We start from the raw sequence: 14,588 nt of genomic DNA, 5'->3' as shown, positions 1-14,588 counted from the left end.
CAGTGCCATTTTCTTCAGCTGTGAGTTATCTGCCTAATGACTTAACATGCTTCCTCCTTTTCACCAAAAGTCTGTCTCCATGTTCTCTTTCTTCTGCCCCACACTCTGCTTGACCAACATCCCTCCTTCACCTGATCATCCTGGGAACCTTGAAATGCTCTGCTGCTTCCCCTTCCTTCTCTGTTGCTACTAATGCTTTAGGAGTTTTATTTTTTTCTTGCTGATCTAGTTTAGAAAAAGGAGAAGAGCTCCCATGACCAGTGGATTTTTCATTTTGGGGTTTGCTCTTGGGAGTGGCTAGATGCTAGCTACCCAATTTGTGATGCAGAATTTATTTCTCAGATAGAAATGATGTAAACTGTACACTGGAGACCATAGAATTTTTAGTACTAAATACTATAGCTCATTTACAGGTGAATTCCACAATGTGTGTTGGTCTGGGAATCTATCAACTATTATAAATGCTATTTCTATAGAAAAGTGAGGTCTGTGTTTCAGGCAATCAATGTAGAAATGAATGCAGAACATTCATAGTTGGGGACTGACCATATTTATTTATTGATCCACAGGTACATATAATCTGTTATTCTGCACCATCCATAAGAAAGTACCAACATTTTCTTTTACTTTTGCAGGTGAATTGAATTTAGCCTGAGAGGCTGAAATGGAACGTTTTTAGGTCTAAGCTGTGTGCATATATATATACATATATATATTTTAGATATAATAGAAACTGAATGCAATAAAATTGATAGGTGGTACTAAGATTACATTAAGATTTGTGAAACAGGACAATTGCCTTACAAAAATAGCAAGTAAAAAATCAAGCTAGTCCTTCATAAACATTTTATTCTGGGGTGTGCTTGTTTTCTGAAACTACCTCTACTAAATCTCCTGTCAGTCTTAAAACTAGAAGGCAGAAAAGCTTCTAGTGCTACAGCCAACTGCAGTGTAGCCAGAGAAACAGGCAACAAAAATAGAACACCAGGATTGCTGAGCGTGGGTGAGGCAGAAACCACATTATGAGCAAAAGCTTCCAGTATTATTTTAGAACCAATACAGAGCTCTGCACTTCTCTCCTCTCTCTTCCAAAAACACATACTACAAAAATAAAATGAAATGAAATGTATGTGCATTTGCCCTCTTAGAACTATGATTCTTAATTTTTTTTTTCCCCTTCCTTTCTTTGGAAGCGAATCGCCAGTATGGAAACAGTGTGTAAAGCAAGCTTGGAGGGAGGAAAGAGTTAATTGCTTTTAAGGCCCTGCAATAGAGAATTATGGTTTGAAAGATAGAGGCTGGACAGCTGGGTTTGCTGGGGTATTTTTAAATGCATTAATGCAGGCTCCAATCACTCGGCCATGCTTGACCTATTTTTGGCTCAGGCCGACCATTGTTCTATTTCTGTGCCTGTGGGCCATGCTGTTGTTGATTCATATGCAAATGCATTATCACTAGCTTTAGCCAACTTGAGCTGAGAGAGACCAGAGAGGGGGAAGAGACACACACAAACAGATAGGAGAAGGGCACCGGCTGAAGCCACTTGAAGGACTGACTGACGGTTCTTAACAACGAAACTCTAGCAGCGTGAGGAACTAAAAGCCAGGTTTAATTGGTTTCTTTTTCTCGTGGGTAGAGTTAATATTTTTCTACTTATTTTGACAAAGCAATAACCCCGAAGCACATTCCTAGTTCCCACCTGCTTTTAGTTTCCGGTGTAGCCTAAACTCCAGAGAGCCTTAGCATCCACTCGGTCCTTTCTGCTTTGTACACAGGTTGGTAACGTGGGAAAAGTGCCCAGGTCTTTTGAAAAGTGTGTGTTAACAGAGAGGAAACCATTGTTGAAGCTGATCCTCTGCTTCTTTTCCTCGGGGTGGAGGGAGGACCAGCCAGGGTAACTCCTGGGGCCCGTATACTGAGCAGCGATGAATCTTTCAGTAGCTGAAGTAAGAGTGATTGGAATATGCTGCAGACAATTTACGAGACTGACTCGTGTTTTTCTTCAGATGGGGTGGCTGGACGAGAGCAGCTCTTGGCTCAGCAGAGAATGCACAGTATGATCAGCTCAGGTAAGACCCTTTTTTCATAACTGAGACCTTTTACGTGTGAGAAGGGGCTGACTTGGGAAATGAAGCTCCGGAAAGCACCTCTGTTAAGGGTTTGCTGCTTTTTGGTGTTGATGTTGCTATTTTCTTGGCGTCTGGAGGGTTTTAGATCCCTTCCATTACTGTTTCTGTGAATATTCAGTCTGCTCAGGGACAGGCTGCTTCTGAATGAAATCTCTAAGCTTCTGATGAAGGATGGGACTGAGATAAGTAAAATGTGCTTGGGGGTGTTTTGCCTGACTATGCCACTAGAAAAAGGAGATCTGTACTGATTGTAAGCGTATTCTAATGGGACTTTAAAATAATCAGGTAAGTTCATATCGGGGCTGCAGCTTACATTGCAGTCTCCTCTAGCCGGATGATTTTATATTTACAGTGTGCCTACAGAAGCACATCTATTTATAGACCTACCTTCTGAAATGTGTTTGCTACAGGAGTTGTGAAGGTAGTTTTAATGTGGCTTTTTCTCCTAAGCCCAAAATGAAACTGCTTAAGGATGAAATGAAATTATTATTAGCAGATGGTTATTTTAAGTTTCTTCAAAACATTTGGGGAGTCTAGCATTGTCAGGCAGATGCGACGGCATAACACACATATAAAGGTGTTATATGCAGGTGCAACGTTTTAAAGAATAACTAACAGATTCCGATTTTTAGTTTCCCCGTGTATGTGCTTGTGCCTTCAAGGAGCTGTGCGGATGGAAGATGAAGCTTGTCAACTTTATCAATTTCTGTTTGTTAAAAGAGCAGACTCTCCAGGCGATGGCACATACTTGTAATTGTTGCTTTTCATATTTATTCCCTACAGCTAGTTCCTAAAGCTTGGGGGACTTTTTGTTTTGGTTCTCTTCTGAGTGCTTCCATCTAAATTGGCTTAAAGTTCTCCCTCACATCTTCTGTGTTCCTATGTGCACTTAATCGTAATTATAGATCACCACCTAGATTTCCATGATAAGAATGCGGCATAAAGCAGCATTTACTTGTTAGCGCTAGAATGGAAAGAAATATTCCACAGGTTGGCATAATGTCTGTTTTAGTATTGAACACCTTCTCATCTCTGGATCTATGTTTGAAGCAAGTTTTCTTAAACCTTGGTTACTTAGGACGATTTTAAGGTCCTTCTGTTGACCCCAATTTTTCAATGAGTCCGAATAAAATATCAATTTTGTGTAATTTGGTGTGTTTACAGTTAAGTAACAGGACTTACATTAATTAGTAGTGCCTGCTTATCGAAAGCAAACGTACCAGAATTTCATTATGGTTTATTATATCTTTGTGGCTGTAAAGTTGACAAAAACTTGCGGAGGGGTCAGCCGGCATGTCTCTGATGGTACTGGTCACTTAGCATTTTATTTTTTAAATATCCACCAACTCTATGAAAATTACTATTTTAGATGTGTTTTCAGTACTACACTTTTTCCTTTTAGTCCTTACCTCTGTGTTACAAGTTTACTATTGCTTTCACGTGGTAGAAACAAAGCTGTGCCTTTCAAGCAGATACTGTCTGCTGGCATTGAACCTTGCTACAGGTGTTATGCAAGCTTCACTGTTTCTCAGCGTCTTTGATAATCATACATAAATTTACTCCAATTTCAGTTGAGATTGTCATTTTCCTGACATTTAATGATTTTTATACAAAGCAACAGTATTTTCAAGCAGGGAAGCGCTTGAGACTGTGCTATTGTCAGTTTTACAGGAAGCAACATTTAAGCACCAGCTGTTAAACGAAAAGTGATGTCAATTGACATCAACTCCCAAACCTGTCTGATAATAAATAAGGAAACTCCAAGTTCTATTTATTTTTAAAATTTGAAACATAAAAACATTTGCATTCTTCCCACCATGTCCTGTAACATTTGATTTTGTTTAATATATTATTATATGCCCTTAAATTTAACTCCCCTAGTTTTTATTGTATACTTCTGAGACAGTGGCTCTCAAAGGTGGCCTCACCAGGAGTATTTTACAAAATACCGATGTCTGGGTCCACCCCTAGAGTTTCTGATTTAAATGGTATTAGAAACATCCTGGACATTGGGATTTTAAAAATCCTGAGCAATTCTAATATGCAGCAAACTTTGGGTATCACTGATACAGGGGAAGGGGGAGGAGATGGTGATGCTGGTGACCCGTATCAATAGGGTTTGCCCTTTACGTTAATTCCTAAATTAGGGGTGTATTTGTCCACATTTAGCTACAAATCTTGTTCAACTCGCTTTTGGACCAGTGGCAGGGATGTGATTGATAGGCTTAGAAATGGATGGAGTCTTTGGATCTGAAAGAGAAAAAGATATATTGTAGCAGTGCAGGGTGAGGGGGCACTGCTCCAGGAGTGGAAAGCTCTGTGTTCCAGCTAGAGCTCTGCTGCTAACCAGTTGTGGAACTGGTTTACTCACCTGTAAACTGAAGAATAATGATGTCCTCCTGCTTACCTCTTGGCATTTCTGTGAAGTTCAAAGGTAACATGTCATTAACGTGTGCACTCACTGTTATTATTGCTATTTTTAATGAATGAACCTGGGTTTCTGGCTCTTCAATACCAAGGTCTATCTTGCTGAATGAGCCAGAGGAGCTAGAGTGCATGTCACATGGGGAATGACTTTTAGTTTTGATAAATTTTCTTTAGTTATCTTATAAATCAGCTTTTTGTTTTGTTTTTCCCTGCTCTGATAAGAATTAAATTCTTTCCTTGGGCAAATGGTGACTTTAAATCAGAGTAGCATGGGTATGTGTGTGTTTTCTGTGAAATGTCTTCTTAATAGTCAAAGGCAAAGACGCTGCAGAATATGTAATTGAACAGTGAGACCCCAACAGCAGATTTCTTGAGATGAATTGTTTAAAAAGCTTTGTTTTGTTGTTAGTCGTTGCTTTAGAGTTCCCATTTGTTTTTCTAGTTGTATTGGATACTATGCATTAAGCTAGATGACTTTTTTCTTCAGAGCTCTTTATATACTATTAAATTGCAAGTGTTTTATATGGTTCCATTTTTTTCCTAATGCTGACCCAGCCAGGCTAGACATCTAAAGTAGAATTAGGTTCTACAATGTAGTCTGTTAATATCTTTTTAATAAAAAGCTTTGTAATATTGAATCTCGGAATTTGGTACGAGTGACACATTTTGCCAGGTCAGTCTCCGCTTTTGTGGCTTGTGTGGGCCAATATAAGTGATACCTGGCAGAAGCTGAAGCATGTGCAAACATTGACTCAGGTCACTCAGCAGTAGCTGGCAGAATTCGGGGTGTTCTGTTGCCAGGCATGTTGCTTAATGCGTTGGACAGCAGAGCTTTCCAGACAATATTGGAATGATTATTATGAAAGAATTTCCTAGAGTTTGTACAGCATCAGTGTAAAATACGTTTACAATAAGGAAAAGTCGTGTTTTCACTATGCATTCTTATTTTTGGGTACAAAAGAAAAACATTTAAATCTAAATTCTGAATTTCTTTTAAGGAAAATGTTTCTTCACCCTTTCAGAATCCTTTTATCTCCGTGGTGTGTATTGTCGAGGGAAAAGGAACATTTTAGATTCAGTAGTCATTTATGTCTACTTGGAAAGCAGAATCTAATTATGAAAATGTAAGTCTGTGAAATGCTCCTGTCATGTCAAGAATCACTTCTGGTATTCCCCATAATTACTATTTTTGCTGTTCTCTAACTCAGGTTATCTTCACTTACAAGGCTGTTATCAATTGAAATATTTGATACGTAGCAATCAAAAAGCTAGATATAAGTAGGCCCATTGAGAATGGGGACAAGAATGAGTATTTTTTTTTTTCTGTGGGTGACACAGGTGGCATAATTGTTGCTATGTGCTTTAAGTAAGAAAATTCAATAAAACCCCTCACAAGAATATAATAAGCCCAAATTCTGAATTTAAAATGGTGAGTTTTGATTTTGGAGATGAGAAATTTGGAAATGTACGACATAATGTCTCACCACAGATATATGATGAAGTGACCCTAAAATAGTATAAGCCAGCAACCCACCGCCAACCCCATACACAATACTCAGCACTGACTGAGCGAAGAAAATATGACCTAATGCAACATATCTCAGAAACTGGTAGTCAAGGGAAAAAGGGAAGCAGGGATCTTGGATCAGAACAGAGAGACTTAACAGGGCCTGAATCCTGTTCCTCCTTAGAATTTTACTGACAAGAGGACAACTTCCTGAAAATTCTCACTAACGTTCCTGTATCTGGAGAGAAGCAAACTGAGTGGATATCCTCAGCTTTTGGTGGTGGTGGTGTTTTTTCTTGTAACTGAGGAATAGTAGAAAGGATTCTGGAAAGAGAAACTGGTGAAGTGGAGGAAGGTGAACAAACGCTGCGTCTCCGGAGAAATGAAGACTTCAGAGCAACACTCTAAATTGGAAAACTGACCCATAGCTCTTTGCAATGAAATACCCTTCCCCAACTAATCTTACAGATCCCACCAAGAAAAAAGAAAATCAACTTCACTGAATCCATGGAATTGTCTAATAACTGCTCCCCACAAATAGAGCACCTTAATAGGAAAATAAATTCCATAAAATAAGAGCTCAGAGATGAGATGATATTGATAAAACAGTAGAATGGGATGAAAAGGATATTTTAGGTCTAGGGAAACAAATTTAGAATGAAAACATGATAATTATAGAACAGAAATACCCATTAGAAATAGCGGGAAACGATAGGCACCAGTGACAATCTTTACCAACAAAGGGGAAAGGCTGGAGACAGAGGGAATGAAAAAGGAAAATGGATTAAAGCAATTGGAGAGAAGTCCATAATAAGAAAGACAAAGACAATGTAATGAAAAGATTATTTATGTCCTTGAAGTTGATATTCCAAAACGTTGAAATAGAAGATCACTTTGTAAAAATGAAGAAAGATTATTTAACTGAAAAGGAAACAAGAAAAAGAAATCTGCAGATTGAAAGAACTCCCGTCTTTTAGGAAAATTTGCTGCAAGTGCTCAGCACAGAGACATAGCCTAACTGGGCTATTGAATTTCAAATGATAAATAATTCCTCAGGGGCTCAGGCAGGTAAGGCAAAGATCTACAGTGGGGGAGAGGGGGGAGGAAGGGAATGTGTGAAACTCTAGAAGGCTTATCAAACTTATCCAGCACTCAGTGCCAGAAGATAATGGAGAAAAATCTCTGAAGCTGAAAAAGAAGTACAACACAGTGTTCCACCCGGGGCAGATGTTATTAAAGTATAGAGAAAATAGGTAGGCAAGTTCGACATTCTCAAACATGACCTAGACTGCTTGACAGGGAAACCCACTCGATGAAAACAATGAGCTTGAAACAAAAGCAAAAAATGAAATCCAGTCGGAAGTACAGAAAGCGTAGTAAGGTTAATGGGGCAAAAATTGAATCCTTTTTAAACAACTATGAGATTGTGCTTGTAGGAGAGAAAGCAAATTTTATGAAGTAGGGCAATGAAAAAATATTCGTAAAGCTCTCATCCATATGAGGCACTGGGGAGAGGTGAAATGCAAGGATGTGTGAAAGTGCTAATATCATCTCCTTTCTGAGCAGGGACAGACTCCCTGCTGCTTAAAATAGAAACACGTGGTTAAAAAAAAAGATCTAAATACCGATTTCTTTTTAGTAGTGTCTTCATTTAATCTTAGAGATATCTTTTTGGAAATAGTACCTCATATAGGAAGGAAGCATTTAGTATGTTTATAGTCCCTTCAGTTACAGTTTTTCATTATTAAATTCATTTAAATTTAATGTTTTTTAAATAAAAATAACTTTGGTGATATGATCTCATTTTGTAAGAGTATATTTTATTTATCAATCTCCCAGAATAATTCATATATAAATAGAAGGAAATCAGGAAAAACTGTGTGTGGTGGTGGTCGAGGAGGTGGTCGGAGGGGAGCTTTGGTTTCCATTGTCATGACTTTTTGCCTTGTGTATGAATTTTTATAATATGCATATATTTTCTAAAGTGTTTCTTACACACCCACACATGAAGCTACTATGCCACAATACTAACAGTGATTAACTGTAAGTAGTAGGTATATAAGGTAGGTTGTCTCCCATCGCGAGTAACAGAAAATCGTATTCGAAGTAACAATGACAAGGGAATTTATCATTTAGTGAAATAGCATGGTACTCAGGCAGCACCAGGGTGGTCAGTAATATCAACAGGTTCTTCAAACTGTTCTTCTCTGCTGGCCTGAGAGTGTGTATCATCCTAAGTCTGTTTCCTCCAATAGTCTCAGGTTGATTGTAGCAGTTCCAGGCATTGTCTACATGCACGGTAAATTCCAGAGACATAGATGAGAAAACTTTGCTTCCTTGGATGTTTTCTTAAGGAAGGAAGTTTTTTACCCAAAATTTCTCTAGCAGGTTTTCCTTCATAACTCATTGACCAAAAGAGCATCACCTGCCCATATATTAGCAAGTCATTGAAAAGAAGGATGAGACCCCTATGATAGCTCCTTAGGACCATGACTGAGCCGGGGAAGGTGGAGGCTACAGCTAATAATCTAGTTTCTATAAGGAAGAAAAAAGGGTGAGCAGAATAGATGTTGGCTAGGCACCACAGTATTTGCTACAGTGTTTGTTGGTGGTTGGAATTTTCTTCTTTGTAATTTTCTTTAGTTTGTAATTTCTCAAAATACAAATAAGTGAAGGAAGTGGGCTATGTAATTTCTCTTTCAGTTGAATTGTGTTACTTCATTTTCATGAAGATATGCATCCATTTAAACACCAATAAAAATTTTAATAGTATTGAATAGAAATTAATTGTGGAAGAAGACTGGATGCCTCTAGGTTGCAAGTCATTTTTTTAGAAAGGAGGAAAATCAACATTGTGGACTGGTGCATTACAAGCATTTATTAGAAATTTGAGTAAAATATTCATTTCTTGTTGGCTTTGAGGGATACAGAAAACATTAACAGAAATTTATCTAATAATATGTAAACTTTTCAGTATATTAAGGAGGGTTTTCTTTAAAATATTCAAAATACAATTTCTTTGCCAGTATGTTGTTACAGTTATTACATTTTGAGAGTAATGAACAATTTTAACAATCTGGGATGGTTAACTACATTTTAACATTTTTTTTTCCTGAATTGGAATACTTTGAAAACAATTTAATTGGAATAAAAGCCCACGAAAATGACTTTTAAAACAAGCTTTCTTTAGATGAAATTCAAAGATATTTTGGCATGTGCTTCAAAACAGTGTGTCAGTGCCATGGTCTATCCCATTCTTCAAAGGAAGTTGAGGTGCTAGTGGTTATTAGCTTGGGAGGCGAAATGCCCTTACAACGGACAGTTTTCCCTTTTGTAATCTTGGGAGATTGACAGTTGGGATATGAAAGGACAAGAAAATACCTTGTTCCCACTAGTTCCATTCTTCTTCCACTAAGTCAGTTGCACAAAACAAATTTAATTTAAACAAGTGTTTTTACAATACTAAACGAGTATACTTTTAAGTGTTATCAGAGAACATTTTGTTTAGGTGCTTCATGAATACAAAACTAAGTCATTCTTATGTTTTATAAAAATATCAGTTCTATTCATTATTTCCATGTTAAATTTTCCATAGTGATGGGCCTTTTACATATGGTGTTTTAAAAATACCCAATAATTAAATCCAATGAAAACTACATTTAAGGAAGAAGGAAATTTACCAAACCACAGAGTGTAACTAGTCATTTACTTATGATTAAACTCTTTGCATGTTGATAAGGTTGGAAATACCCCAGAACTTCACTTTTTTGCTTCTTCCCCTCATGGTCTACCACTTGTGTTTGAGATGTTCAATTCGTAATTTATATTCAGTATTGACACAATTGTAGCCATGTGGATGTCATTTTCAATTATTCGAGGTAAGTTTTGGTGGATGGCTAAGGCACGACATTTCCAAACTCGGTTAAAATATGAGAATGCCATGTAGTTTTTTCAAAATTTGAAATTAAAAGCAAGCAAAAAAAGAAACCTGGGAAAATTTCACTGAATTTCCATTAAATTACATTGTGGCCTGGGAGTTCTTGCTTTAGTAGAAACATGTTTACCCAGAAAGTTTTCAGGGAACTCCACATGGGGTGAACTAGAAAAGCTCTTGGTGAATTGAACTCGATTTTAAGTTTTATTTGTGGTGATGTCGTTTGAATCTGCTTACAAATAGAATTCAAGTATGTATTTTGAGTCTGTGATTTTATATCAGGAACTACTCATTTTAGATTAGAAATAACAATTATCAGTATTAGTTAACATTTTTGTGGTTTTTCTGCCACATTCCACTCTGATCCAGTTGTTTAGTCTCAGTTTAGGAGGTCAGTGATTGGACCTATATATTCTCACCTTTTTTAAAAAAATCATTGTCATTCTTATTATTGATATAATGAGCTAATGTTTCAAAGCTTATTTGTACCAGGCATTGTTTTATCATTTAATACTCTTCACAGCTGGAAGAGGTATACAGTAGTTGTAGCATATTTTGCAGATGAGGACATAGTTTCAGTGAACTTACTGATGGTTGATCATCATGGCTAGGAGCTGGCAGGGTCAGGTATGAACTTATGCTTGTTTACCGTGTCCCTGCCACTTTTTCTCAAAGAGAAAAATATTTAGCATAGGATAATGTTTTTCACATCTGTTTGGTGCTAAAAATGTGGAGTCAGCTGTACTTGTAGACAAACATCTAGGTACACTTCTTAGTTCTGGGAGGTTTACAGCACACATAAGCAAATCTGTTGAAAGGTTTTCTGGAACAGCCTTACTTCACAGTTCCAGAGCTTGATAATTAAATTGGAGTAAGTTAACAAGATTCCGAGCTGAGACCAACTTAAGGCAACCTCCAGAATTCTATGAGATTGATAATACATGGAGTAATGAGCAGACACTGTGGACAGAACCAATATTCCCAATGCAGTTTGCCATTGCTCACAGTAACATCTCACAAAGCATAAAGGTAAGGTTTATACCACTTCAAAAGAACACGATTATTAATGTATTTTAGCTGGAGAAAGTTTTTTTTTCAAATGTTGGCTCCGTGGGGCTCAGTTTCTTTCAACCAAAGTATTTGAATTATACCCACCCTGGTCTTTACCTAGAAATGGGGGCAAGGAGAGGTTAATAAAGTTTGCGTCTCCACTCAAGTCCTGCTTTCAACATGCAATGTCAGATTTTTGAGCCAAGGAATGATCTAACAAAATTTAGATTCTGCCTATTTTGAATATATATTGGTCCAATTTGGGTCCAATTTGGACATTTTGGGTGAAAATTGGATGGAAGTGTCCAACTTGATATTACATTTTTCTTTATCTTGAGTTAAATTTTATTTCTTTGGATGAATATTGTATGTTCTATAGGTGGCTTATGCATAAAATTCACCAATTAGATGCTAATCCAGATATTCAAGACCCAACTCTTTGGTTTCCATCAACTGATTTTTATAATTCTATTTGCTCTGAGAATCTCAAGCCATCTTTATGAATCAATACATTGTAAAAGCATTATTGATTGTCATGTTAATGACCAACATAATTTATTGCCTTCCTAAGGGGAAGAAGCTTTCAGAAGATCATTAAATGCATTAAAATCTGCAAATGCCCACATGTCTGTGGCTCTCTTTAGCAGGCTGACTCCTTTGGGTCAGTTATTCTTAGCTCCGTATTTCTATCTTATGGCATTGCAGGTCTAAGATTAGCTTGTTAGGCGTTATCATGCCATCTGAGTTACCTCCTAATATAACTCTACACTGGAATGATTATTTATAGAAAGAGCATTCTGTCATTTTTGGGTTATTTCTAGTAGTTTAAATAAAGAAGAATAACATTCAAGTGAAACCACAGATTCCTTCCTGCTGCCAAAACAACATGATAACTGTCTGCTTAAGGGGCAATAATGTTTAAATGTGTGCTTAGGGTGATTGCAGAATTCTTTTTATCACTGCCACTCTGACAGAGAGGGGAGGCCTTCGGATAGTGATGTATAATGCTTATGGAAAGGCAGAGAGGCAGCCTTGATGCTTTCTGTCACAGAGCACAGAAGACTCTGGTTGATGATGACAACATGAGACACTCAGGGTTTATTTTTAGAAACAGACATTGCTAAGCTCTCTGTTTGGTGTTAATATGGCTCATAAACAGGGCTCCTTGCTGTTGACCCTTCCAGTGAAAATGGCATTTTATACACCCATACACACACGCACAACCTTTTTTTTTCTTTTTTTACTTTGCAAGAATGACTGTTATTAAGAAAAATATTAGAAATTTTTAAAGCTAGTAAGTCTAAATTCTATTAAATTCCTCTAGTAGATATAGATTATTTTTAAAATCCCATGAAGATTGGGTTTAAGAGATGGTTTATGAAAGACAATTGCATGTTTTAAGTACAGTGAATATACAGGTTGGCTATAAGGTGTGGAAAAATAGGTGACTATGCATCCTAAATGACTTTTAATAATACATTACAATGCCTGTAAAATATATCATCTGTGCTTCTGGTTTTATTGTGGCAATATATAAAATAAAGCTATAAAAGATTATAATTACGATGCATTCATGTAAGTTACTGATTTTAAATAGATGAAATAAAATCTTAATATATTTTTTTAAAAGTTGATACAAGCCTCTGTTAGTTGTTTTCGTATACCTAACTCTTGATGAGCCCAACAGATTTCATGTACAGTAAAATGTACAGTTTCACATTTGAGAACTATTATCTTACTTAAACTGTGCACTTAATTCAGAACTTAGTAATTGATATTTTGCTTTAAAATTAGAATTGTTATTTTAATCTGTTAAATTTACATTTCGTGTTTCCTGATTATTAACTCATCATTAGATGATGAAAATGTTAAAGTGGTATGTTTCATATCACACCTTAGTCAAAATGCTTTAGAATGAATAATTTAGAGCTCTGTAGGAATATTCATAATTTTATTACCAATTATTTACTGAAAAAACATATTATCTTTTTAAAAGATAAATATTTTTGTGCTTGTGCTCAATATAAGGAATCCACTGATCATTAAGAATTTGCAAAATGATGGACAAAGACAGGAAACACACAGCAATTCAAGTGTATTCTCAAAGAAGCCAAGATGTAAATAAATTCAGAGGGTGGAAGTAGAAGCAATTATAGGAACCAGTTGCATCCCAACCACTCTTAATTAGCAGGTTGAAGGTTTGGGGAAGGTGATGTAATTGTTTGAAGCTTTGGAAGCTGAGGCAAAACAGTCATTCATCTGTCCATCTTTTCACTCAAAAATATTTGAGAGTCATCCATGAGCCAGGTACTGTTCTAGGAATAGAGGCTCTACCTATGAAATAGGACAAGGAGGCACATGGTAGACTGTTCAGTTGAATGATGGATGGATAAGGCTACTTTAGATAGTAATAAGTACTAAGGGAAAACAAAATAGAAAAATGGAGTAGAAAGTGACTGGTAGCAGGGGTGGTATTAGCTATGGTAGTCAAGTAAAGCCTTTTGAGGATGCTAAGATATGAAGAACATCTTCCCAATGAAAGTAGATTTTCCATCAACAATGCATTTGGGCTAAGCCAAATAGAATGAAAGCACAGTTAGAAAAGAACAGAAAATGTTATGGAGCTGTTTTAGCTTCCACTTGCCTTATGTGAAGAATGGGGGAACTTTTATCAGCATGTCAATGAGAAAGCCCCAGGGAAAGGCTGTTGGCTATGAGTCTCTCTAGTTTCCAAAGAGACTGTTGAATCAGCTGAGCTCTTCCTAGGATTAATGCTGTTGACTGGAAATTAAGGACCTTGTAGAACTCCTTACCTTTGCTCCTTCCTAAAGATTCATCTTTGCCTCTATTCAAACTCTTACCTCAACTGTGCTGAAACTTCTTACCCAGGCAGTATGAACCATCCTAGTAGTTTAGTGAATAATTCCTCTTCCCTGGGGGCCAAAAAGAAGGGGAACAATATGTCCTCATAGGGAAGAAGAGAAGTCTGAGAACATTTTCTCATGAACACAATGTTGCACATTTTTTAAGGGGTATAAAATACAGTATAAATTACAGTATTTATTGAGCGCCTACAGTGTGCCAGGTACTTAATTCAGGGAAATCATGGGTCAAATAGCAACCTTGTTAGGTGGCTGTAGAACTGTAACTTACAAACAAAATGTTTGGAATACATAATCTTCCTTGTGTTGGCTAGTGAATAGATTTGTGACAAATTGTTGCAATAGTTGAGCAAAGAAGTACTTCATGGAGGTGATAGACCTATTTTTAAAAAAGAAGAAACAGCAGTGTGCTGGGAGCTGTTTTCCCCACATGTTCTGCTCTCTCATGGATAGGGAACAATGATGGTTACACATAGTAGAATGCACAAACATTTTTGAGGGACTGACACATTATCTCACATGCTTGATGCCTCATGGGGTTTTCCCTCAACATTCCAATTGGTCTAAGTCAAATGGAATGAAAGCACAATTAGAATAGAGCAGGAAGTGTTCTGAGGCTATTTTAAACTCCACTGACATGCCTTGTGGAAGGGATGGGG

General features: G+C 36.9%; 1 protein-coding gene across 20 annotated transcripts in view; it reads left to right on the top strand.

The window, feature by feature from the left end:
• Window positions 1-14,588, top strand: part of HDAC9 (histone deacetylase 9) — a 1,001,951-nt gene that overhangs the window by 434,405 nt on the left and 552,958 nt on the right. For 18 of the 20 annotated variants that reach the window (XM_068550546.1, XM_068550536.1, XM_068550537.1 and 15 more), the window contains one exon: window positions 2,007-2,069. In XM_068550546.1, coding sequence (XP_068406647.1) covers window positions 2,007-2,069 — 63 coding nt within the window. Of the gene's footprint in view, window positions 1-1,352; window positions 1,776-2,006; window positions 2,070-14,588 lie in introns of those variants that run through there. The other 2 variants (XM_068550542.1, XM_068550543.1) reach the window with 2 other exon arrangements.

This window comes from Eschrichtius robustus, chromosome 8 (assembly GCF_028021215.1).
Source record: "Eschrichtius robustus isolate mEscRob2 chromosome 8, mEscRob2.pri, whole genome shotgun sequence".
Classification (NCBI taxonomy): domain Eukaryota; kingdom Metazoa; phylum Chordata; class Mammalia; order Artiodactyla; family Eschrichtiidae; genus Eschrichtius; species Eschrichtius robustus.
The sequence above is the reverse complement of the archived record's forward strand: the minus strand, read 5'-3'. Positions and strand labels throughout refer to the sequence as shown.